Here is a 24,014-nt window from a genome sequence, read left to right on the forward strand (position 1 = left end):
CTAAAACAGCTTTGCAGATTGCTGAAAACACTACAAACAGGAATAAATGGTAATTTTATTCTCTCATTAGTGATGTTGAGTGTGGAATCAACTTGTAGAAGGCATGCCATGTTCAAAATGAGTATGTCAGTATGTGCTCAAGCTAACTAAAACACACTTAGTCAGCAAGTACATTGAGATCAAGACTAAATTTTACAATATTAGCAGAGTTGTGAAACACCTCAAAGCAGTTATTTGCACAATAACCCTGGTCACAGAAGAAATATAAAGAGAAAAAAATGATATTTGGCAACCTCCAGAAAATGTTTGCCTTGTTTATTTTAATGGAAATTTGGACATCATTATCATCATTATTGGCATAAGTAGTATTTTCTTCTTAGCATATCTCCTACTTGTCTATTATCTCTTCTTTTGCTTTTTTTGTTCCTCATCTGCTCACTAGGCAACTACCAAACCCCCATCTACTTTCTTCACATCTCATCCGCCTCTCTTCTTTTCATCCTGCCTCTCATTTATCTTCTTCTCTCTCCGAGGCATGAAGACCAGTGGTTCTTTATCAGTGAGCCCCAGCAGGGGGCATGTCACTCTCCCTTTATCTTTTCCTCTCATCATCACTCTTTTCCTCTCATCGTCACTCCTTTCCTCTCATCACTCCTAAAGCCTCATCTTTTCTCCTTTTTTTTTTTCTTTGGTTTGTGCACCATCAGGCTGGCTGTGCTCCTTATCTTCACACAGATAGCTTTTGTCATTCAATTCCTTACTTGGTCATTGTTTCACTCCTTTTTGTTTTCACTTCACTTAGTATGTTGTTGTAGCTACACTTCTCTACAGAGCGAAATACTTCTCTTTGTTCAGCATACCTCTGCTCCTCCCTTTATGTTCCTGTTATCTTTTCCTCACACATCCAGACGCCCTGATTACACACATCTCCCATTTCATCTGCCTGACAACGCAAACTTTAAAATGTATAACTTCACAGCTAAAACATCTTGCCTAAGATGACCTAAACTGAACATGTTAAATTCTATAAACTAGTGGAGCAAATGGCAAAAATGAAATATACGTTCAAATTATAGAGGTATCATCCTCAAACTTCTGGGTTAAGAAAAAACAAACATAATCTTGGTTCTTGTCTCTTTGTCCATCTTCTCCTGACCATCAGGCTGCCATTTTTAAAATAGCCATTTTAAAGTGCAATGCATCAGGACAGAACCTCTCAATAATAACTTGTTCTTTTTAGTTATCATTGACCAAAATTACCTATATGATGTAAGATTTAAAAATTCAAAAATGTGGAACATGTATCAACCACATATTAAATACACTCAAATCAAATGAATAATATTAACACATTGTATGCGCTGCATTAACCCTACATCCGATCCCTGAGAGCGTTAATTAAAAAGATCCACCTTGTGCCCCGGAAAAGGAGCCGTAGAGAAGCCCAGGCTGACCTAGTAAGTGTTGTGTGTCCAGTAACACCGGAGAAATGGCTATGTGGACACCATGGTAACCATGGCATCCATTTGTGACAGCAGCAGGTTTTTATAGGTCACAGTGTCATTCAATTAGGCTATTGATGAATTGATTTGTACGCAACAGAGACAAGTCCATTTGCAAGACATAAATAGAAATCCTAGACAGCATCACTCTGGCTCTTTGAAACATTGGTGAACACATTTGATTGGTGCCTCAAATGTGTGTAGAGAGTCAAATCTGAATAAATCAAGTGATGAAGAACACAGCTATGCCTTGTAAATTATGCACAACTAAATAAAAAAAAAACACTGTGCGACAGGGAAGCTATGATTATAGTTGCACCTCTAGGCAACTGCTGAAGACAAATTCTTGCATGTTTCTTTATCAAGATAGAAACTGAAGAGTTTCTGCTGCTTTTTTCCCCCCCGATATGTGTTGAAATGAAAAAGATCTGGGGGAAACATTGGATAAGACAGTGGATGGGGAGATGAGCGCAAAACTTTAGGTGAGCCGTGACTCTGTACTTCAGTGCATCTTAAAATAATAGCTGCTCTCTCAACACATCGCAGTGGGTTTTCATTTGCATGCCAGTGTCAGTCTGTTTTGAATCACTCGTCTTGAACAGTAGAATGCTTTGAGTTGAATCTGACCACTTGAGAGCAAGTCTACTCCGCATTGCTGGGGGCAACTGGCTGGTAAAAACCTGTATATAATGTGTCATATATAAATGATGTGGTGTAATCCTCTAGACCCCACACTCTCACTATCCCCTCACACAAAACAGTTCTTAGTTTACAGTTAAGTACATCATACGGTCCCACAGCTCATTACATCACACTGAACAGACACACTCACGTACTGTATATGCTTGTGTTTGCAGTTGCACCGCGGGATATGAAATCAAGCCTGGAAAAGTTCAGGTTGTTTCATCGTTAACTCCAGTTTGCTATTGCCTGCCTGACTTCCTCTGCTACAAATCTCTAAACAGAGCAGCATACTGTAATACAAAATAACTGTAAGAGAAGGATGAACAATAAAAGAACAAGTTTGCGATGTCATTCTTTAATATATCCGCTTGTGTTTACTCTGTAAAAACTGCTGCTGGTTAATCCCAGATTTACAAATGCAACAATAGTAATATGTAGCTTGTTTTTATTACAAATGTGATTGCTTTTCTGTAGGTCTGTCATTCAGAGAGCGTTTGTTGGCATATGTGTGTTCTACCGGGAGATCTTTAAAATCCTTGGGACAGGCCCAATTTTGAACAACACTGGTGTTTTTACAGTAATGACATAAGTCTATTTAGTTTGCCTGCTTTAGAAAAGGGCAGCAGTAGTCCAGGGATTGCATCAGAGGTGATGGTTTCCACAGGCTGTCCTGTTTCCGCTTTCTCTGCCTCTACATACATGTTGCCCATCTTGTTTCCTTGTCCTCCTCAACATTGCGTTACAGCTGTCATTGCCCACTCTCTCTGCGTCCCACCCACGTCATCTCGCTTTCGTCACTCGCCTTCCTTACAGTGTGTTCTGCAGTGTCATCATGTCACGTCTTGTTAAATTTGTGTTTTACTGTTGCCGCTATCTTCACTTTCCTCTTCACCTTCCTTCTCGGCATGACAGTAAAACACCCTCACTTCCTCCTCATGCCTCTTTTGTTCTTTCTCTTCTTCCTCTCTAGTCTTTTTGTCTGCCACTGTATTTCCCCAAGGAGACAGTGGATCATTGTTCCTCATGGTGGATTCCACTCTTCAGATCCGTTTGTTATCAGTGCTGTGTTTTTGAGTCTCCGCACAGCAGGTGTCCTCAGCATGTTATTGTTTATCTATCCACTGTGATATTGACTACCATACACATACTGTTACAGACATCCACATGCTTTTTTTTTTAAACCCTTGCTTTTAATGGTTAGTTTCTTTGGCATTGTATAGAAGGTTATGCAAGCACATATGTCCCCTTTAATTGGACGCATTGTTGCAGAGACATTACAAACTGTACCTTCAGACTTGTAATTGCCTATTTTTCCATTAAACCAGAACTAATACCAGCCATAAATCATTAATGGTTTCCTCTGTTCGATTAGATATTTAAGAAGCTCATAGTGATTAGGACATGCTTGACATTTGGCTCAAACACAGACACACACACACGGTTTTACAGACACACAAGGCAAAATAGAATACAGTCCTAAACAAGACACACACATACACACACCTTGAGCAGGTCCTTGTGCTGATGGTAATTATGGAGGTTAGATGACAGCTTTTCCATTAAGCCACTCTCCAACAACCACTCTTCACTAGTCTGATTGCACTGTAATAACAAAGAAGTAATAAGCATTGACAAGTATTCTTTCCAGTGATTGGCTAGACAACAAGAGTTGTTATTACAATATTCTTCTAAGTTTTTCTATTTGTTTTTTTTTGTTTTTTTGTTTCTTTAGTCGCGGTTTGTGGGCGTGAGTAAGAGTGCACAAACAAAGTTTGTGTGTAATAAATTATAGAGATTTAGCCACAGACAACGTTCTGAAAGCAGTTCAGTGTATTGAACCGCACAAACTCCAACTCGGAGGAGGGTCAAGCGACATCACATGATAATGGTAATTAATCTGTGGGGAAATCAAAGCAAATTCAAATGAGTGGCAGAATCAAGCTGCAGGCACGCAGGTGCCCGAACACACACATACACAACCAAAAACCATCGCTTTAAAAGCACCTGGTGATTTTGAGGGTACGTGCAAATTAAGACAGCAAGTTGCATTATTTTTCAAAATTCATGTATTTTGTAACACAATATAATGTTTTAAAAGGTGGCTATGATGTATTCAGGAAGTTTTGATTATATACATACACCCCTGTAATTTGTTTATTTGATTTTCCTCCCTTACTTCAGCTCTACAGAAAATAAATGACAGTGTGCTTGGACACAGAAATGCGTCAGCTCTTGTCAGCCATCCAGCTTTTCTTTGCTTTTTTACTCTGTCGTGAAGGATCGTTTTTCCTGTGCTGTCCTCTGCGTAAGATAAATGGTAGCTCTTGCATTTACTGAATCATTTTCATTCTGAATTCTCTAGCATAGGTTTTGTTAGATGCATGTTGTACATGTCATAGTTGAAAATGGTAACATCTGTGAGTTGCTTTTTTTTCTTCCCTTCTTTATCAAAGGTGTGTTAAGGTGTTAGTAAATGTCCTCTTCAACAATATTCTCTGATTTTACAGAACATGAATTGATGGATTTATTTGCAGATTTACCTTTTTACCATTGTCTAATATTATTTAATGAATGTCACAGTCAGTATTTTTTTTAAAGGTGTCTTTTATTGTTGCTCAGGTAAAGCACCTCTATATGGCCATGGCTTATTGTATTTGTTCCTGTTATATACTGTGAATAGGGCCTGGGTTTTATCTCTTCCTCCATGGTTTACATTGCTGCATAATGGAAAAGCAGTGTGTAGTTGTGCTTCAGACTGTAAGATAGAAGTCAAACAAGCATGTACTGCATATCTTAAAACATAGACCGTAAAGTAAGCAGATAAACTACAATAAGTGTTCCTATACCAGCATAGGAACCACATATGATGGTTTAAAAATCAGTGTAGTTTCATTTATCCTTATACCTTTCCCTCAGGGTAGTCCTTATTTGTACAGGAATTTGAAGGGCTGTAATAAATGTGACATCTTGAGCTGAAATTGTTAGATTGGCCAGAAGAAGACAGCAAACCGGTTTGCAAAACCCCTCAACTATAATGCAAAGTGCTGGGTTTTGGAATGCTTACAGAACAATAATGTCAAAGTCCATACTGACCCAGCCAAAACCAGAACCTGAATCTGCTTAGGAAATGAGCAATGAGCAAATCTGCAAGGAAGAATAAGAGAAATCCCCAAATCCAGATTTGCTACGGCAATGCAGGCACATCAAAGAAGAATCGAACCTTTTAATTTCTGCCAAAATACTCAACCTGCACTCAGTGTTTGCTCAGCAGAAGAGGAGGAGAAGGAGACTGAAAAATAAATGATGCCTGCATGTATTTTAGATTTTCTTTCAATAAATTATGTTACTTGAAAAGCTGTTTATTTATTTTTGGACATGAGAAAGAATATTAGCAGCTCATTTACTGTCAGTAAATTTGTAACAAGTGGTCTTTCTCTAACGTTTACTTTTAGACGCTTCCAGAGTAGCATCCTGTTGAACCTCAGTTTTCTTTGTCTCACTACAGTTGGCCCTGGAGGATCCGGTGCACAGTGTTTCTCTCCAGCAGTTTGTCTATGAGAAGCTGAAGGCGCAGCAGGCCTTGATGGGGGACCAAGGCTTTGGGGTGCTGATGGAGACTGTGGACACAGAGCTCGTCAGGCAGCTCCAGGAGTTCCTCCAAGGACTCTGAATCCCATCTACAATCCTTTACTACCTTACCCAAACATCTTTGCCCAGTGCTACCCTCCCCCCAATTTTTGAAAATGTACTGAAAAGGCTAACAATCTGCCCGATGTGTGGACTCCTAATCCAACCTTCCCAACCTCTACCCATGCTATGCCTTATCTATATTCAAACCTAGCCTTGTCTACTGTCCTCAGCTAACACCCCCTGTCCCTTTCTCTATTATCCGGATTCCTTTACATCCTTTTTTATCAAGATGGGGTATATGTGGGTACTTTAAAATGTCAAAGTACCTTCACATTTTTAAAACACCCACATAAAAACATCACCACACTAGAGCTTCCACTCAATTCTTCTAGTTTCTTCTCTTTCTGTGGTTTTAACGTGAAATGGGTAGAAAATTGGATGGATGGTATAAAAGTTAAGGAGTATAAAATCACCTGCAGGTGCCAGAGCCAGAGCCTCGGACTATTTTCTACGGCGAAACATACAGATTGTAGCAGAAATGTGGATAAACCGTAACCTAAAGGACCTAAAGCAGTGTTTACAGAATCTATTCTTAAAAAGAGAAAAAAAAAAAGAAATGTAATTTTGTATGTATGTAAAGTACAGTATGGATGATATTCTGCATGACGATATTTTACTTTTTAGTTTGTTTTTATTTTGTGTTAATTTCACTTTCATTTTTAAAAAAAAAAGAAGAAATCATTTTGTTGTAACCAGAGGTCAAGTTGAAGTAACTACTGAGAGAACTAGAAAGTGTTATTCTTTCTTTTTGAGTTGAGTTAGAGGGAGCTTTTCTTTAAAATGGGTGGTTTTTAAATGGATGATTTGTAAGAGTGCTGAACCACATTTCTATGTATATACATACTGCTGCTAATTGATGGTGTGTCGGAGCACTTTAATAACCAAAAAACTGTTTCACGTGTTTTCATCTTTTTCTCACATCAATGGACTTAACACAGTGGTAGAAGGCCTTGGAGCAGGTCGTCGGCAGGATTGTGGCAAATTAGGCTTTAGTTGTATTAAGACCCTCATCTTGAATTTTTGTAATATTTCATGTCTCAGTGCTAACTTGTACAAAATACTGACTGACAAATATAACATGCCAGAAGGTTATGTCTTTATTATTTAATTTAAATAATTTGATGAATTCTAAACCAAGTGGCTGTTTTTATTGAAGTCAGATTGTGGAGCCACTGTGACTTGAAGTGAAAATACATTGTTTTGTGTAGCTCTCCTGCTGCCCTGCCAGTTTTTCTTATTTGACCAGTTGTTATTGAATTTTTTTGTAGGTTAGTAGAGGTGAAGCTTTGATATGTTTGATTTGACTGAAGAACCAGTTGTTTTCCAGTAGGTTTTCTCAGAAGAATTGATTATTCAGAAGTTTGGCAGACTGTATTATAAAGAAAAATAAAAAAGAATACTACATTTAGGCACTTCAGTTCTTAAATAGTTGATAAAACTTTCTACAATTGGCATCTGGAGCTTTTCTCACAAATTATCACTCACAAGTGTGGTCTCAAAAAAGATCTATTGTTTGGTGTGATTTAAAACTTATAGAGAATTAACCTGGTTTATTATGGGTCAGCCTGCCTTTATAGTCCATTCTTCTGGGTTAATATGCTTTGTTTTGTTTTTTGCTCTCAGTAGGTCGGTCAGCCTCCTTGGGAATGATAATCCTGACACTAGCTCCTTTGACACTGTGATAGAGTTCAGTAGCAGTCAGAATTACGGCCTTATGCTTTCAGCCTTACCTATCCTTAAAACTCAAAAGACCTTTCTTACTAATATGTTCATTTCTTAACTAGTTTAACAGTAGAGAATTTCTGTACTTGTATTCTGTTAATGATGGTAATTATGAAGTTTAACACAACAAGCAGTAGAGATGTTTTTGGGTTATGAATTTGATTACAATTTGATGGGAAATAATCCTTATTGCTTTTTCCAAAGCCTTCAATAAAGTGCGGTAATCAGCCAAATATTAGTTTGTGTATTTCCATTACTGATTCTTTGGAGTGTGTTTTATTTCAAGCAGATCAGACCAACATGGCGCTGGCAGTAGCATCAAGCTTAATAACTGATGGACTGTTGCCCTGGATATTGCACCACTGAGGACTTAAACACTGATAGCAGAAGAGGGAGGAAGAGTGTCTCAATGCACTGAAAAAAAGCAATATCATGGTAAGAATTTACTGCTGGGTGTGCATGCAGTATCCTTGACACGCGAGCTATCACCAGTTTGGGAGTGACTTCAGAACAAGACGATGGGTTAGATAATGGGGAAATTACCACAGAGAAATCATTACACAGATTGGAAAATGGCACAAGAGACCCAGAGAAAGAGAGGGAAATTAAATGACAAGACAAAAAATACAATTTTGACCTGATGATGGTATCAGACGAAAGGTAAGGTGATAACCAAAGTCATTACAATTCATCCTGTGGAGGAGATGAATATGTGTCCCTAATTTCTTGACCATTTACCCAATATGTGTTGAGACTTTTCTCTTTAACTATAAAACTCAACTTTAGAGGAGTAATCAGGGGATCACTAAACCATGAAAAACAAAACGTCATGGCAGCCTAGACATAAGTGATATACTCACCATACAACATTCACGTGGTGTGATTTCCTGGTTTACATTTGCTTCATGAAGTTGTTTTAAATCTGTCACTTAACACTTTTAAAAGTAAAAGCATTGTGCTGTTTTCCTAGTGGGTGATCTTAGTTTATTTCCATCAAAGTTATTGTGCGTTTATTTAGAAAGATTCAGAAAGAAAAGAAACTCCTGAATATTACACTGTACGACGTGTTACCCAACAAAAGAAAACCATTTAGTGATCCTTGACAGGAAAATAGCTTTTTACACGCACTGTATCTCAGGGAGTTTTTCAAATGCTGCAGCAATCAGAAAAAGTTGCAGGTATAAACAAGCAGGAGACTTTTTTAATGGTTACATATGTTTCTGTTGTTCCAGCAGTGCTGCTCAGTCGCTGCAGGCCGTACGAAGCAAATCAATGTAGCACACTTTTCTGCAGACAGACAAGTTCTCCCCTAACTTTTGCTATGGACAGTTTCTTCTTGCCAAAGGACAAGAAAACGGCAGCCAGCATCGAACCATTTATCTTAAGTGCTCAAGAATAAATGTACTTCTGGCAGCTGGTCACTTGAGTGGCTCATAGAGTGCAAAGAGACAATTACGAATTCTACACCCATCTTCACTTCCTGCCCTGCCTTTTCTTCCTTCACAGCACTATCAATCCGACTAGGCCATTCATCTTTTTTTCTCCCACTTTTCACGCTCACTCAGTACCAGCGTACTACTTTAAAGACAGACGACAGTCACAGGTAGGCAACCAGTGAGGCTTTGTGTTTATTTTCCTGTAAAATGTGTGTCACTGGAGAGCATGAGGTTGAGATTAGCTCAAATCTATAACATGGTTCTTCACCTTCAGTGGTTGGTTGGTTTAAGTCATTAGACACAAATATGATCATTAAACCTGCATTTATAAACATTTGCCGACGCATTTCCTAGATGATCCAAGTAAACATCTTCTCTCTTTCCTCTTAACCTTTTAATCACCCATGGTCTGGCGCTACAAGGGGTATATGTAATGTGTATATGTGTAGGTAATAACTTGGACATTAAAGATCTTTTAGCCAGTATTCAATAGCTCGATATTTTGGGGTTCACATATATTTGCTTTCTTGCAGAAAGTTAGATGACTGATGCCATGTCTGCACAATAAATCCAGCAGCCATTTAGCATAGCAAAAATAATTGCGCTGTCCTAAAAGTGACCTTTTTACACTTTGTTTTTGTATGGATTAAACAATCAGGAAACATCATATTAACTTGTGAGCTTCAGAAGTGCTGATAGGTAGATTTTGTTACCTTTAGACAGGGCCAGACTACAGTATTTGTTTCCAGCTGTTTCCGATCCTAGCAATAATAACTGTCTGACCAATAGTTATCACACAAATATAAGAATTGTATTAATTATCTATTCAAAACTTCAGGAAAGACTTTGACTCATGTTTGTCCTTTCTTTTGTTCAAAGATACCTGTTATTGTCTTTCCCTCTGGTGATGTCAGCCCACCTAACCACTGCTCAATGATTTAATCCTGACACACAAACAAAACATCAGACATCTCTTAAAGTTACTGAAATATTGTCACTGAAAGACCATTCTCATGTGTGCCTCACTAAAAAAAAGAAAAAGACTAAGACAAGTAAAATACCTGTTTAAAAGCTCCTGTTTCATGAATACTTTGAATATGTTCTTCAGTTCCTGTGCTTTGACAGTTACCTGTCATTCTGATTGTGCGAGGGCTTTTGTAGCTGGAAAGTATCCGTGACAGTGTGTGGGTGAGTGCCTATTTGTCTCTGTGTATTGATTCTGATTAGTAGTGGCGGCTCTTGTCTGCCTGTGGAAGCCTGTAATTAAAACCTGAGGTTCCAAGCGTGTGCAATTATTTAAGTGACCATACCACATGGCTTTCAAGTAGGTGTATGGTGCCATGGGTATTCAAGCTTGAATGTCCCTGGGTCCATGGGTATTTTGTAACCTTTGCTCGTCACTCAAAAGTGTATAGAAATGTGACAAGTCCTCTGATTAAAGTGTCCGACTTTGATCCACTAATTTATGAGTTTCATAGGGTAAATGAGACGGCAACTAACAACTCCTTCACCCTTTCTGGCATATGTGGAGTGTATGTGTGTATTTGACATTAATAAAGTTTTCACACCAAAATTACAAAATGTTGGTAAAAAGTGCTGATGTACAACCTCAGACTTTGACTAAATGAAATAGGAATTAATTGATGGACAGAAGAACTTTTGATTAATTATTTACCATTTAAGGGATCAGTGTGTGTAGGATGTAGTGGCATCTATTAGTGTAGTTGCAGATTGAAACCCCCTTGACTTACCCTCCCTCACAAATTTAAAACATCTAGAGTCAGTATTTCTCAGTTCTGGTGTACTGTAGAAAGGACGCCCTGCAGTGTCTGTAGATATAAAAAGCTCATCAAAAACATAATTCTTATTTTAAGATGATTAAATGCTAATGAAAACATAGTTATGCATAATGTGTTCTATTTCTGCCATATTCTGTAAATAAAGCCGCTAAAACACATTTTTCAAGCAAATGTGCCTTACATTCTAGTAAATGTGTTGCTTTCTTCTTTTATGTGATTATACACTGAATATATCTGTTTTTTTGGAAAGAAATTGTATGGGCTGTCACTGGTTTCTTACAATTTCTAGACTAAAGAATAAAATCGATTTGAAGGGGGAAATATTTGGAGATGAACTGCACTAAAAATGATCATTAGTGCAGCCCTACTTCGATGCAGTCAGGGCTGTAAAATGTAAGTCCTTGATGACTCCTTGGGAAGTATTTGGCACTACTAATGCATAACAGAACCAATAAATTCTTCCATAGATCTTTATGATTACAAGTGTAGCCACACAACTTGTTCTTTGCAAACCCCATCAACAGTATGTCGGTGTAACCGAGTGCAAATAAATACGGGATGAAAAGTTAAACCACAGGGAGATGAGAGCATACAAGAGAAATGAAATTTTCTAGTCATATTCTATCAAAGAAGAGAGACACAGACACACGTAAAATGGAGACGCTCTCTGAATTTACTTCTCATCTCAGAGTATTACAGTATTTATTATGTTGCAGGCTGTAGGTAGGGAGTGCAGCCAATACTAATCAGACAGGTGCGCACTATGTGTTCCTCTGGTAATAATGTATGTAATGTCTTTTACTGTCTCGTCTCCCTCTCCGCTCATATAGTGTAGACTGGGCTGCAGCTACTAATCAGATTACTGCCATATTTTCTTCTTTTTATCACTGCAGTGTCACTTATCTCAACATGTGACTCAACACTTCTTGAGGTGATGCCTAGGGCTAGATATCAACCCTCTGTATATTTTGACTATCAACCAGAATATGTCTGATGACAGATAGCTTAAATAACTGACATGCTCTGACAGATTTTTAGTACTTTTTTATTCTTTATCTGTATGAAAAAAATACAGGTTTTTTTTTTTTGGTGAGGAACAGAGTGCTTTGGATCCAAATGCAAAGGTTTTCCTCACACTCGACATGTGATGAATGGAACTGGTGGAATTGTAAGGTTCTGGTAACCTGTGGGAAATCTTATTTCCATCGACTCCTGATGCCTCTAAATTGTTGATGTGTTGTTGGGCAGAAACCAATCACCTGTCTATTTGTTCTATCTGTTTTTCTTTCAGATTGACTTTCTTATTGTCTGCTTTGGCTTCGAATGAAATCGTCTACTTCTTTTGTCCTATTGTTGAACTCTTGAGATACGTTACCTTGCTTTCACTGGACAGAACTAGATATTGACCAATTAGTTTCCATCCTATCAGCTGACTTTAAAGGCACCAGAAAATGCATTTCACGCATTAGTTGAGTTGGATAGGTGAAATAAATCTGATCTGACACACACAGAAATAAAAATTCCCACCACTGGTTTTCATTATTTATCTGTTAGATATTTAAATGGTAAAGGCTTAAGATGTTATTTTAAGAATCCTCACATCTTACTCACATATTCAAATTGTTGTACAGAAAAATGCAATACAAGTTGAATTTATTCTGCATATCAAAATATTTCCAGTTGCAGAAAAGTTTCTGTAAAATGTGGTTGCCAAACCTCTAATCTAAGGCAGGACTGCCAAAATTGTGGTGATCAGAGTTTTTAATGACGCCACAGATGCCATGTCCATGTTTTATAGAGTCTATGGTAATGAGTGAAATGTCTGCAACCTTAATACACTCATGCAATGTAGACTTCAACTGGATGCCTATGTTCACAGTAGTCATCTTTTATATATACATAAAAATTATTTTTCCAACTATTATAAGGAGATTCAGTAAAGATTAGATATGTTTTGCATGTCAGTGTCTTTGCTTGTTTGTGCTATTATATGAGGAGCATAGTTCTTGTCCGAAATGACTTATAAAGGGTGTTCAAAACTCAATGGGTTAACAATAGATAGTCATCCAAAAATTGAAGTGCACTTCTCTCATACAAACAAGAAAATCATGTTAAGAACACCTCAGTGTAAGAGATTATACGGACCATACTCAGTGACCTCAAAAGACGGAGAAATGAACCATTATTATCCCTGCATTAAAGGGTTTTTAATCTTATTTAGTCAGGTTATACCAGTTAACTCAGATTTTGTGTACATGGGAAATTAAGTGGATGAGTGTTTTCCTTAAGTAGGAATTTATCGAAGTTCCTTTTCCCACAAATAGATCTTTCATGCTGTCAGCGTTATCATATTGTCCCTGACATGATAGTGTAAACGGACGGAATTCCGGAAGAGAAATAATCCTAGAGTAAATCTGGCCTAATCCCCTGAAATGTCTGGAAAGGAATCATTGATAAGCAGTAGCCATAAAGGAAAGTAGATAAGGCCTGTATCTAAAAAGACTGCAACAGCTCCTTATCAGTGGTATTTTAAAAGTAAAATGTCCCCTTATCCATTATTCGCTGTTTAATGGCACTCAGAGCAAGGTGAATAGAGAAAAATAAAGGATGGTAGAGAAGAGGTAGAGAAGGAACAATGAATGAAAGTCTTAGGATTGTGTGTAGTCTAAGTGCGCGTTCCTGTTTGCATGGGAAGGTATTCATGTAAATTCAAGATTGAGTGGCCATTAGTACAGAGATGAATTAGGAGAAAAGGGAAGGTGCTCGCATTAAGTGAGGGTAAGTATGGGAAAATGGGAAGAGAATTACAATCCTGCATGTAAATGCCACGGGATTAATCTCTCCCCACTTTCCTGTCACTCTTCAGCTGTATCTGTCAAATAAAGCCCCAAAAAGCCCCTCAAAATATCTTGATGAGGAAAACGTGTTTGTAGAGTGCTAGGCAGACTCAAACATGCCTCATAAATGCAGAAATAGAAAAAACACAGTTTGAACTTTTTAAGAAATAATTTTCATCAACACACTCATGTATGTAAGTCTTGTTCTATATCCAGAAACAGAAACACAGAAGCCAGATGTGTGCATGCAATTCTCTATGTTTGGACACAGACATTGGCAGTGGAATGACATCTCACCGGTGATATTCCCTGCCCATGTTTACACCAACAGGGAAATTTCCCTGGAGCATTTGGTTATCTACAGGTCTTAGAGATGCACACAGTTACTGGAACACCTTACACAATGTGATAAAATCAAATCCCTGTGATCCAAAAAAAAAAAATCCCCATAAAGCTGAATCAATACCTCTCAGACAAAATTTCTGCCAAGCTTGAACACTAGGTTTATCAGTATCATCTACAGGGCTCTCTGTGCACTGGATTGAATTATACTACACAGGTGTTTTTGTTATTGTGTCCATGCTGTGTAGAACACAGCAGGTCAGCAGCGGGATAATCTACTTTCTAGTTTCTCTCAGTTGCTGCAGCTGTTGCTAAAAGACTTTCCTGGCGTGGGTAAATACATCACAGCTGAAAGAGTGTAGCCAAAATATGGCTTCACTCTCTATTTCATTATCCACGTGTTGACAGTAATTAGCTGAATGACATCCACTAAAGCCTGAGATAAAATTGTCATAACACTTAATAAAATAGAGTTGGCACGGCACTGATGATGCCTGAGAGTTTTTTTTTGATAATCACGCCATCAGCCTCTTGACAGATGTTTGACAGTGTGCTTACAGGTTCACTGAAGTACCTGTAACTGGACTGCGTGATCGGCGAGAGGGGTGCAAAATCGTCATCACACACACACACACACACCACATCCTCCCTTCGACCCCTCTATCATGCTCAATGTCTGTCTCTCTCTGGTGGTGGCTGATTAATATTGGATGGCAACCCTCTCAGAATTTCAGGAAAAGAGATTATATGTTTGCATATATAAATATTCTGCATGGTTTTCTCTACAAAAGGCCAGGTAGGACTCATGCTTTATAATTCCTGTCTAATCACTGCAGCTTGAAAAGAGAAAAGCAGTCATGGCGATGAAACAGCTCAACTTTTTAGCCCCGTTTTAACATCAGAAACAGCATGGTAACCTTCCAATTTTCTCCTCGGTGAAGTGAACAGCACTCCAAAAACTGTTGGCTGCCTCAGGCTCCCACACATCAGCTGTCAGACTTCCCCAACAGGGAGGAATCCTCTACAAGAGATTTATAGGTGCCCTGGTGGTCCAGACACCTTGTTGGATTACCTGATTGCCTGTGGTTTCAATTTTACATTATAGGAGATTGACAAGTAAGGAAAGGATTTGATTATCTACAGCATTTTCTTATGATATTTGCCTCGTGTGCAGCCTTTTTGAAATGCATGTCACACAGTAGGGATGAATATTAAGCTTGAATGTATTTGCTCATATTTTCATTGCAAATTATCATTTCAGTATGAACTCCTTATCACTGCGTTTTGACGGTGGATTATTTTGACACGCAGTTTTCTGTGGAGCTCTTATTTTGAGTCTTATTATTACTATATTACAGTATATAGTAGTTTTGGAGCTTTTAGCTTTAGTCTAGGGTTTAACATCAGAAATCCTTGGTTGATCTGTAGTTTAACTACCACTATCCTTTTCCATAGAAAACCCCCATACAGCAGTCTGTCACGGTGCATTGAAATGGTTATATTAACAACATTTGTAATGCTATAATGAACTATAATATATGTATGAGGATGTTGAGAGGTAAAACGTGGGAAATTGTCCACTTTAACAAAAAATGATTTTATATATTTAAAGAACCACCTGACTTTTGAATGACAGACTCCTTTAGCAGCATTGTGTCTGAATTGTTGATTTGTCTAGTGTGTTAAAGCCTTGATGGCAGGCTTGGCTGCGTGTCTAGTATAACCAGAGGAATGAATGACTGTGAAAATGAAACCACACCTGAATGTACTCAGTTGAGCAGTAAGAGCCCATTCTCCATTCACTTTATTATCCTGCAGAGACCCTTATTTGTCCAGATATATCTTGCATTTCAGACTGCTGTGACCTTATCACCTTATCTTAACCCTTTATTTATATTTAAAGTCATGTTTTTTTTTTTAATCAATCAAATAGAGGTCAAACTTGGTTTTTAAATTAATGGTACCTTTTGACATTGGGTCTATTGTAACAGATGTTGGAGAGGAGAGGTTCCTCCGGCATCCTCAGTCACTGTTAATACTTAATCCGCTAGTACTTGTGTCTACTTAATCATCTTTTAAATGTGTGCGTGCATGTGGATCCATGTGTTAAATACTGATATCATTTTTCTTCTGTTCTTCCCACCTCCCTCCTGCACTCATTCCTCTTCCTTTTCATTGTCTTCCTTCCTATCCCTCTGTGTAACTGTCTTTTATTTTAAAGCCTTTTGATAACAGAAATCTTAATTCTGTATAAAGCTTCCGGCCACCCACGTGACATGTTTGGATGATTGCTGTACCAGAGGCTCTTGTGTGGTGTGGTGAAAGCTAAAACAATGGGCAAGTGAGCTTTTATTAACCATTGAGCTTTTATCCTACTCAGTTAGCAGCCATAAGTCCTTTCTCTTATTACACTGTCTGTGAAAGTGTTCATCAACTCTACCCATCTTCCTCCCACCTTTCCTCCCCCTCCTCTCTTACCACTGACAGGTGGAAAAAACTTAAAAACGACTTGACAGCGATTTGCAAGGCGACGGCAGGAGGCAAAATAAGTTAGTTAGCGAGGAGTTTATTGACAGTCATCTGTGATTCTGCGGTGAGATGCGGGCGGAAGAAGAAGGAGGGCTGAGATAAGAGGAGAGGCAATCTCAGAACTGAATACGTTAAAGGCTGAAGTACTTTGATGAAAGTTGTCAGAAGCTATGAAGTACGTAACAATGAACAGCATGCCAGTTGCAGCTCTTTATTCAGCTTGATATAACAGATTCCCAAACAAACGCGAGGTGACTGTTAACGTTGTTATTTGTGAAGCGTCTTTTTTAAAGAGATAAAAACATATTCCTGCTGAGTGATTTCTGTATTTTCCTCCTCTGCTGCACTTTTGAGTAAAGTGATAAGGATATTTTGCTGGTTACGGATACGCTATAACTCTTTTCACTGAACTTCAGGCATATGGATGCAGGCTCTAGAGTCTAAAGAAACTGTGTCCTTGTGAGTACTGGTATTAGACTTAGGCAGGAAATGATATGGAAACTGCACGACGGATCTAGACTCACAAACACACAGCATCCTCATCTCTCCCACCCCCATCTCTCTCGCTCTCACACACACACACACACACACACACACACACACACACACACACCCTGTTTGTTCAGGCACACATAATCCCCTGCATCAACATTCTCCTTTGATACTTACATAAACACTCATGCACAGTGGAAGGTTAACAGCAGTTGGTCTTTCTTGGGCAGCATGGGGTCAAATCAGCTTTAGAGGACTTAAGCAACAATCACAAACTAAGCCTTTGAGGAAAAAAACACTTCAGTCCACACAGACATGCTTGAACTGCTTTCTATCAAATGTATGTGTGTGTGTGTGTGTGTGTGTGTGTGTGTGTGCGTGTGTGTATTTCTGGTGTGCACCTCACTTTCTTAAACAGTCTATATGCTGTGAAAAAGGGGCTTAAAGGGAAGTGGGCGTCTCATTTTAGTATTTATGTGATTTTTAGTTTAAGGTAGCGACAGTTAAACTTGCTCTGCAAACTACATAAATGTCCAAACTCAATAGCTTTGTGAGTGTGTGTGTGTGTGTGTGTGTGTGTGTGTAGGGAGTCTAAACCTTGTGTGCATTTTGATATTGATATTGACCTGGGCCTGTTTTGATGTTGTGGGCGTCAAGGGGAAGTGAAATTTTCCGTCAACATGGTTCACAGGGGCATGCTTTATATTAGATATACTGCCTATACTGAATCGCACACGCACACACACACAGTGGACACAAATAAACTCAAATCCCAGACCTAGAATTTCTAACATGGTGTTACGGTGGACAAATTTGCACAGCATGTAGGTCTCAGCAGGAAACAGCAGTGTGGTTGGAAGGAAGATGTACTCTTGGAGCAATCAATTTGACATTGAGAGCTGTCAGACTACTGTAAACAACAAAGCATTTTAGATGAAGTATTGAATTCCCTGCAGTACTCATATCGTATCAAAGAAATTTCTCAGATCCACCTGATAGTCCTGCATTAAAAAATAAAACTCCACTGGATTTTACACATCCCATATTTCCACTGTCTGCATCATGTGTTTCCCATAACCACTGTTGGTGTGTATGTGTATCATGGTTTATAGTCTACCGCAAATGGCAATATTCAGTTTACACAAACACAGGGTGGTTGATGCATCATTGAGGGATTTGAGATAAATCATTGGCTACTATTAGTTGGCTTGGTATTTGCTGCTGGCCTCGTATCCATTATTTCTCCCATGGGATTTTTCTGTCACAGTAATCCCCTGTTCTTTGGGAGGATACAGATAATATTACTAGAATAACAATTCGAGACAATCCACCGACTGTATTAAAGCTGAGATAAACAGGCACTGCTCTCAGGTAATGAATATTTGCTGTTTGTTTTTGTTTTTTTATAGTAGTTTGATAGTATTCCAGTCACTAGTCTCTACATACAGTGAAAGTAATACAGCTCATATCTAGTTCCTTTTAGAGTTATCATTTAAATACAGAAGCACACCATAAATCAAATGTATTACATTTTGTACATATTTAATGTTTCAGTGACCATAGCTCCATTCAGTTTGTTCAGAGAAACACATTGTGACACCAAACTAATGTGAATATTATACACTGTAATCGTGTTGTGGCATTAACACAACCAGTTACCACAAGATCTTTATTCATTTGACTTGACTTGAGTTCTGTGTATGCTCTATTGCAAGGCTGTGTCAAACATAGTAACTGCATCCAGACTGTCACTGATTTGCTGACATCCATCCATCCAACAGTTTATCACATGCACACAAACCTTATTGCCCAAGCACATGTGGTGACTACCTAGGGAGCATTTTAAGCTTGTCACCACAGATGAATGCTTCCTATTGTGTTTATCATTTATTTTAGCAACCTCATGCAGTTTATTATCTATCAGAATAATACAACTCTCGTTGGGTCATGTGAGCTCTTGCTGTGTGTGTTTGACACAGCCCCATCTTTAATTTCAGCAGCTGAAAATGGTTTTGGAGGGGGTCTCTCATTTACCAATTACTCTGGTAAGAACCCTGGTGTTTTCCTCTTAAAACTCACATTATCTGATGATGTCGTAGACAAGAGAGAAAAAGAGAGACGTTCCTTTAGTGCTCTCAATGGATAGACATTGAATTAAATCACATCCCTTATATCATACAACATGTACTAACTATTTGAATATTGAAGATTCTGACCCCCATGGGTTGGAAGCAGCGCAAATCTTCATTTAAAATAAACAGATCAATATGAGCTTTGTTTTGTAATCTCAATTCTCTCACTGGCTGATCCTCCCTTGAGAACAGATCGACCTCTTGCTTCAGTGAGATGGGGATAGGTGTAGCCTTGAGTGGCAACAGGTGCACTACATCATGATAACACTGGGTAAATATGTGAGCGAAGAGGCCTTGAAAGGCCGGCCAGCCTGTGTTTACTCCACATCTTCTTCCAGTCTGAGGAGGCCACCAGAGACATGCATGGATATCAAATCATCATCACAGTTGTCGTGACTGATGGTAATTGAAAAGCTGGCCCCCATCATTATCATAATCAGCATATGAGACGTGAGCCTGTCTGTTATCCCCACCAATTTCCATCTGCACCTCATCTAGGTTGTTGAGAGGATGGTGCCATTATCAAAGGAGAGTCTTACAATATGTTTGACAGAAAAGCCTCATGCCTCAAGTTGACCTTCAGTGAGGGTGGAGACATAAATCATCTTTGCTCACTGAGTGGATTGAAGAGTTTGTTCACAATCGGTCATGCTAGATGTGATTTCAGTCCACTGTATTGTGCCACACTATTACTGCTCCCTGATACATGGTAGCAAACAGCTGTACATCACAGGAAATGTCCCATCACCTGCACGCAGTAAATGGTTTCTTTATGTTTCATGGTTATGCTCCTATGGACTGTGTACTGCTCCTGGAGTGATAAAATGTTACTTCCTTCCATCAAATAGAAAGCTATTTTGGTCAAATAAAATTATTATGGCAGACCAATGACATTTGTGAATGTATGCAGCATTACTGGCGAATGTGATGATAATGAGGGCAGTTTCCCCAGTTTCCAAGCTCAGACATTTTCTTGAACTTAGTAGAGCTGCATAGTAATGGACATTTTGAAGAACTTTCCAGATAAACACACTGACAGTGCTAATCTATCTTTCCTAGACTCTGGAACCTGGAGTCATTTATTATCTGTGATGCATGGTACCTCTCTGATTCACTGTTCATTCCTAATGTATGTGTGTGTGTGAAACTGATGCTTTCGGACTTGGACCTGATCCACCTGAGTCATCACACACACACACACCACACAGACTTACATTAGAAAAATCCCATTCAGTGGTGGCTGGGACTCGATACCAATCAACAGTGATGAATCAGGTTCCAGCTGTTTTATATGCTGTGTGTATGTGCAGAAGTGTGTATATATCTCTGTGCAATAACGACATTGTGGCTTCACCTGCAGCCTGTGCAACACAGCCGCTTTTGAATAAATAAACAATATAATAGTCTTAATAGGAGAAATAGGAACCGTAGATAACACTCACATACACACCATTAAACTTTTCCCTCCAATGTTATTGCTTTTAAACACACCAGGTACCTCTGTGTATGTTTGTGTGTATGTGGGATGGCAAGTGCCTTTAATTTCAAGAGACAGACTCTAAAGACAGCATTAACGTTAATGTGCTTGCAGTGCCACTTGCATGTACTTGTGCCTGTTTTTTTGCTTTGGAATAAAAATCACAATTTTGTTCCTGCTTAGACAGACCATCTCTTATGCTAACATGAGCACAGATTTTGTAGCTTTAGATGACAAATGTGCACAGGCAGACCTCTCCAAAATAACTCTTGGCTCTGATTTTTATTGCTTTCATTTTGATGTGATTTCTCTTTTTTATTTATTTGTGTTTAATGTTTGCAATTTCTTAGTATCTGTACGATACGTCCCTTTCAGTTGATCAAATACTCGTAGCCATCGTACAACAGCTGACCCCAGCTGTCCCCTACTGTCCCTCCCATGTGACCCCCTGCTGCTCCTTCTCAGCATGACCTATGTGTACTTCAACCGATCCCAAATGCAGGTTAAGGTTTCCATAGAAATGGCAGAGACAGAGATTTAATGAAGTTAACCTTTACATAATTATATCTACAGTTATGTGCACCATATGTCCTGCATTGATAAGAGAAATTGCGTACATTTATAGGAAAACATGGGTGGTCATTTTCAGCATAAATCAGCATGTTTTTGTCCTGCATGCATTTATTTTAGTGTTAAATGTGTTTCTCATTCTAGGTAATGACTATGTATTTTTGTGTAGCCTATCATTTCGACTTCACTTTTGAGCTTGTGAGATTAGAGGGTTTGGAAGTGCTGCAAGTATTCTACCCACTTCAATATATCTAGCCTCCTGAGCAATATAATAACACCTGTTGCGACCTACCTATAGTGAGTGCTGCTTTCAGGAAACAGAAATAACTAATTTCAGTTTTGAATTTGAGCAGATGATTAAAGCCAAATGATCTTTGTGACTGAGCCATTGCTGACCTTGAAGTTTTGTATCATATCGTTTTTCCTTTAGAATTAAAACTGACTGACCAAAATGTCAATGCAATTAACTATCCTTTTTCTCTTGGTATAAATACCATAAATACAATTATAATTAAGGGGCTTCTCTCCTGTTTATGAAGCTATAGAATAGCAAAATTGGATTGTGCTTTCATCTTCTTCCAGTTGTTGTGCATTTCCATAGCTGTCTATAGGAAATATAACTAAGATAGCATCAAATTCATAGACTTTATCCAATTCAATTATTCATGTATGAATAATGTTTTCCAGTTAATTAAATTTTGGCTCCCAAGCTTATCATAGCACTGAGGCCTCCCTTATCAAAGGTTATTGATCTGATCTTGGCATGTTACAGTACATTATGTTAGACGAATGACTTAACTGCAAAAAATGTTTGGCATTTTGGATTAATCTCTTGATCTTATCTTCCTAATAGTATTTCTACCTCATGTCTACGTATGTCTCATACCTATATCTTCAGGTGTTCCACAGGAGTCAGTCTTAGACCCTTTTTTTTTTTAATTACAGATTTCCTTTGGGACAAAGTCATAAATACACAATAAACTTTATTTAAATGTATATGCTGATGATGACATTTCCCTTTTGCTAACCATAAAGAAGAATTCACATGTTCATATAATTCTAACTGGATTATTGCAACCTTATAAATCTGTTGCATTTTACACATTTTACAAGTGCTGCTTATATTCTGGTCATGTTACATATATTCATGTGTGGATGCTTTTGCATTTAATGCATTTGGTTAAAATGGACCCTGGTGTGTTTTTCCAGTCTGTTTGTTTGGACTAGTGTAAAAGCTCGTCATTCTGGTGTGAGCCAAACTGATGCAGACCAAACGATCCAACCAGGACTGCTTGACAAGGAGGATCTCAGTCTGCTTCCAAGTGGACAAGTGGTGTGATTTCTTTGTGGTGTAAAAGTGTTTTTTGTATGGATTAAAAAATACTACAAATAGATCCATATTTTGATTCTGTCCATAAAGTGAGCTTATAATTGATACTTTTTTAACCATGATAACTAGCCAATGAGTGCAGAGATATTTTCTGACAAGTCAGTCAGCAAGACAGTCAAAAGCAGTTGTTTTCTATGTGTACTTTGACACTTCATTAGGTTCTTTAAAAACTGTGTGACAGTGCAATTCCCAGAGAGTACAAGTTTCTCTTTTTTGTCTTATCTATTCAATTTTCAGTCTGAAAATAGCCAACTAATAATGCTCATGATGCTAAGAATTTCTTCATGAACTGTCTGTGACACCAGAGAACACAGAAGTATTAAATTGCTGCCTAGACTGTCAGTCACCATAATTTAATTTCCACACATCCTGATGATGCAGGATGACAGTCACCAAAACTGTCCACTCAATGAGTTACCTGTCAATCGCCAGTATAACTAACTGTTTACTCCTCTTGTTTCGATTGTGAAAAGTCAGGATGAACATTAATTGGACCTGAAATAGAACGTAATGGTGTACAATATTTTTGTTTGCTATAGACCAAATTGTGTGAAAGTGCCCTTGAGGCACCCCAAGCTACATCTCTGAGCCTAAATGCAATAATCAGACGCGCCTTTCCTGAAAAGTCTTTGCTGTGCTCCATAAGTATCCTCATCCTTGGGGACTTTTTTAGTTAGTATAATGTAAAATGAACTTCTTTTGAACTTTTTCCGATTTTTACCTTTGCTCCCCCAAACTATAATTTAGGCTTTCATCCAGAAATACTGAATTATCTAATGGTAGCAGCTTCTGTGTCAGGTAGACAGCCAAAGGGACATTATTATTAAATCTTGTCTTAGGCATTTCATTTGTATTCAGAAAGGAGAACGCCTTCTTCCAAAAGTTTGCCTTAGGTGCTGTGGAAACACAGCGTGTTCACACTTGACTGCAATTGATCCCCATTGATTTTTGCCAAGGCTAACCCTAACCCTCTTGTACTGTAAGATCCTCTTTTCCAGACAGATTTAATGTCTGTCGAAGTTGTTATTATGTGTCTGCGGTAGGGAGGAAGAGATTTGGATAAGGGCCCCTGCAGAGCTTGGTGAGTTATGCGTGAAATGATTTGCTGTGTGGGTCGGCATGAAAGTCAAACCTGCCAGTCACTGCCTACTTTTTGTGTCTCTTACTGGATGATTGTCTGAGCTTTCACATGCTGAGCTCACCATGTCTGTTATGTATGTGTGCACACACATTGTGTTTTTATGTGCATTATACTCATCTCTTGTACCTGTATGTGCACTGCTGCTGGTCGGTGCCATTCAGTTGCAATGATGAACTTGACGACCTTGCCAGACAGATATGAAATGATGTGATGAAAATTGCCTGTGACCACGGTTGTTTCTCGCCCACCTCCATCACCAAAAGGCAGACCA

The 24,014-nt window shown here is 38.5% G+C and overlaps 1 protein-coding gene across 1 annotated transcript in view; it reads left to right on the top strand.

The window, feature by feature from the left end:
- The window catches only part of ipo11 (importin 11), a 104,789-nt gene extending 96,958 nt beyond the window's left edge, over positions 1-7,831 (top strand). Inside the window, exon 30 of the mRNA XM_019264464.2 lies at positions 5,692-7,831. Coding sequence (XP_019120009.1) covers positions 5,692-5,856 — 165 coding nt within the window. The 3' untranslated portion in view covers positions 5,857-7,831. The remainder of the gene's footprint in view (positions 1-5,691) is intronic.
- The last annotated feature ends 16,183 nt before the right edge of the window (positions 7,832-24,014 follow it).

The sequence above is a fragment of the Larimichthys crocea genome, chromosome III, assembly GCF_000972845.2.
Source record: "Larimichthys crocea isolate SSNF chromosome III, L_crocea_2.0, whole genome shotgun sequence".
NCBI classification, from domain to species: domain Eukaryota; kingdom Metazoa; phylum Chordata; class Actinopteri; family Sciaenidae; genus Larimichthys; species Larimichthys crocea.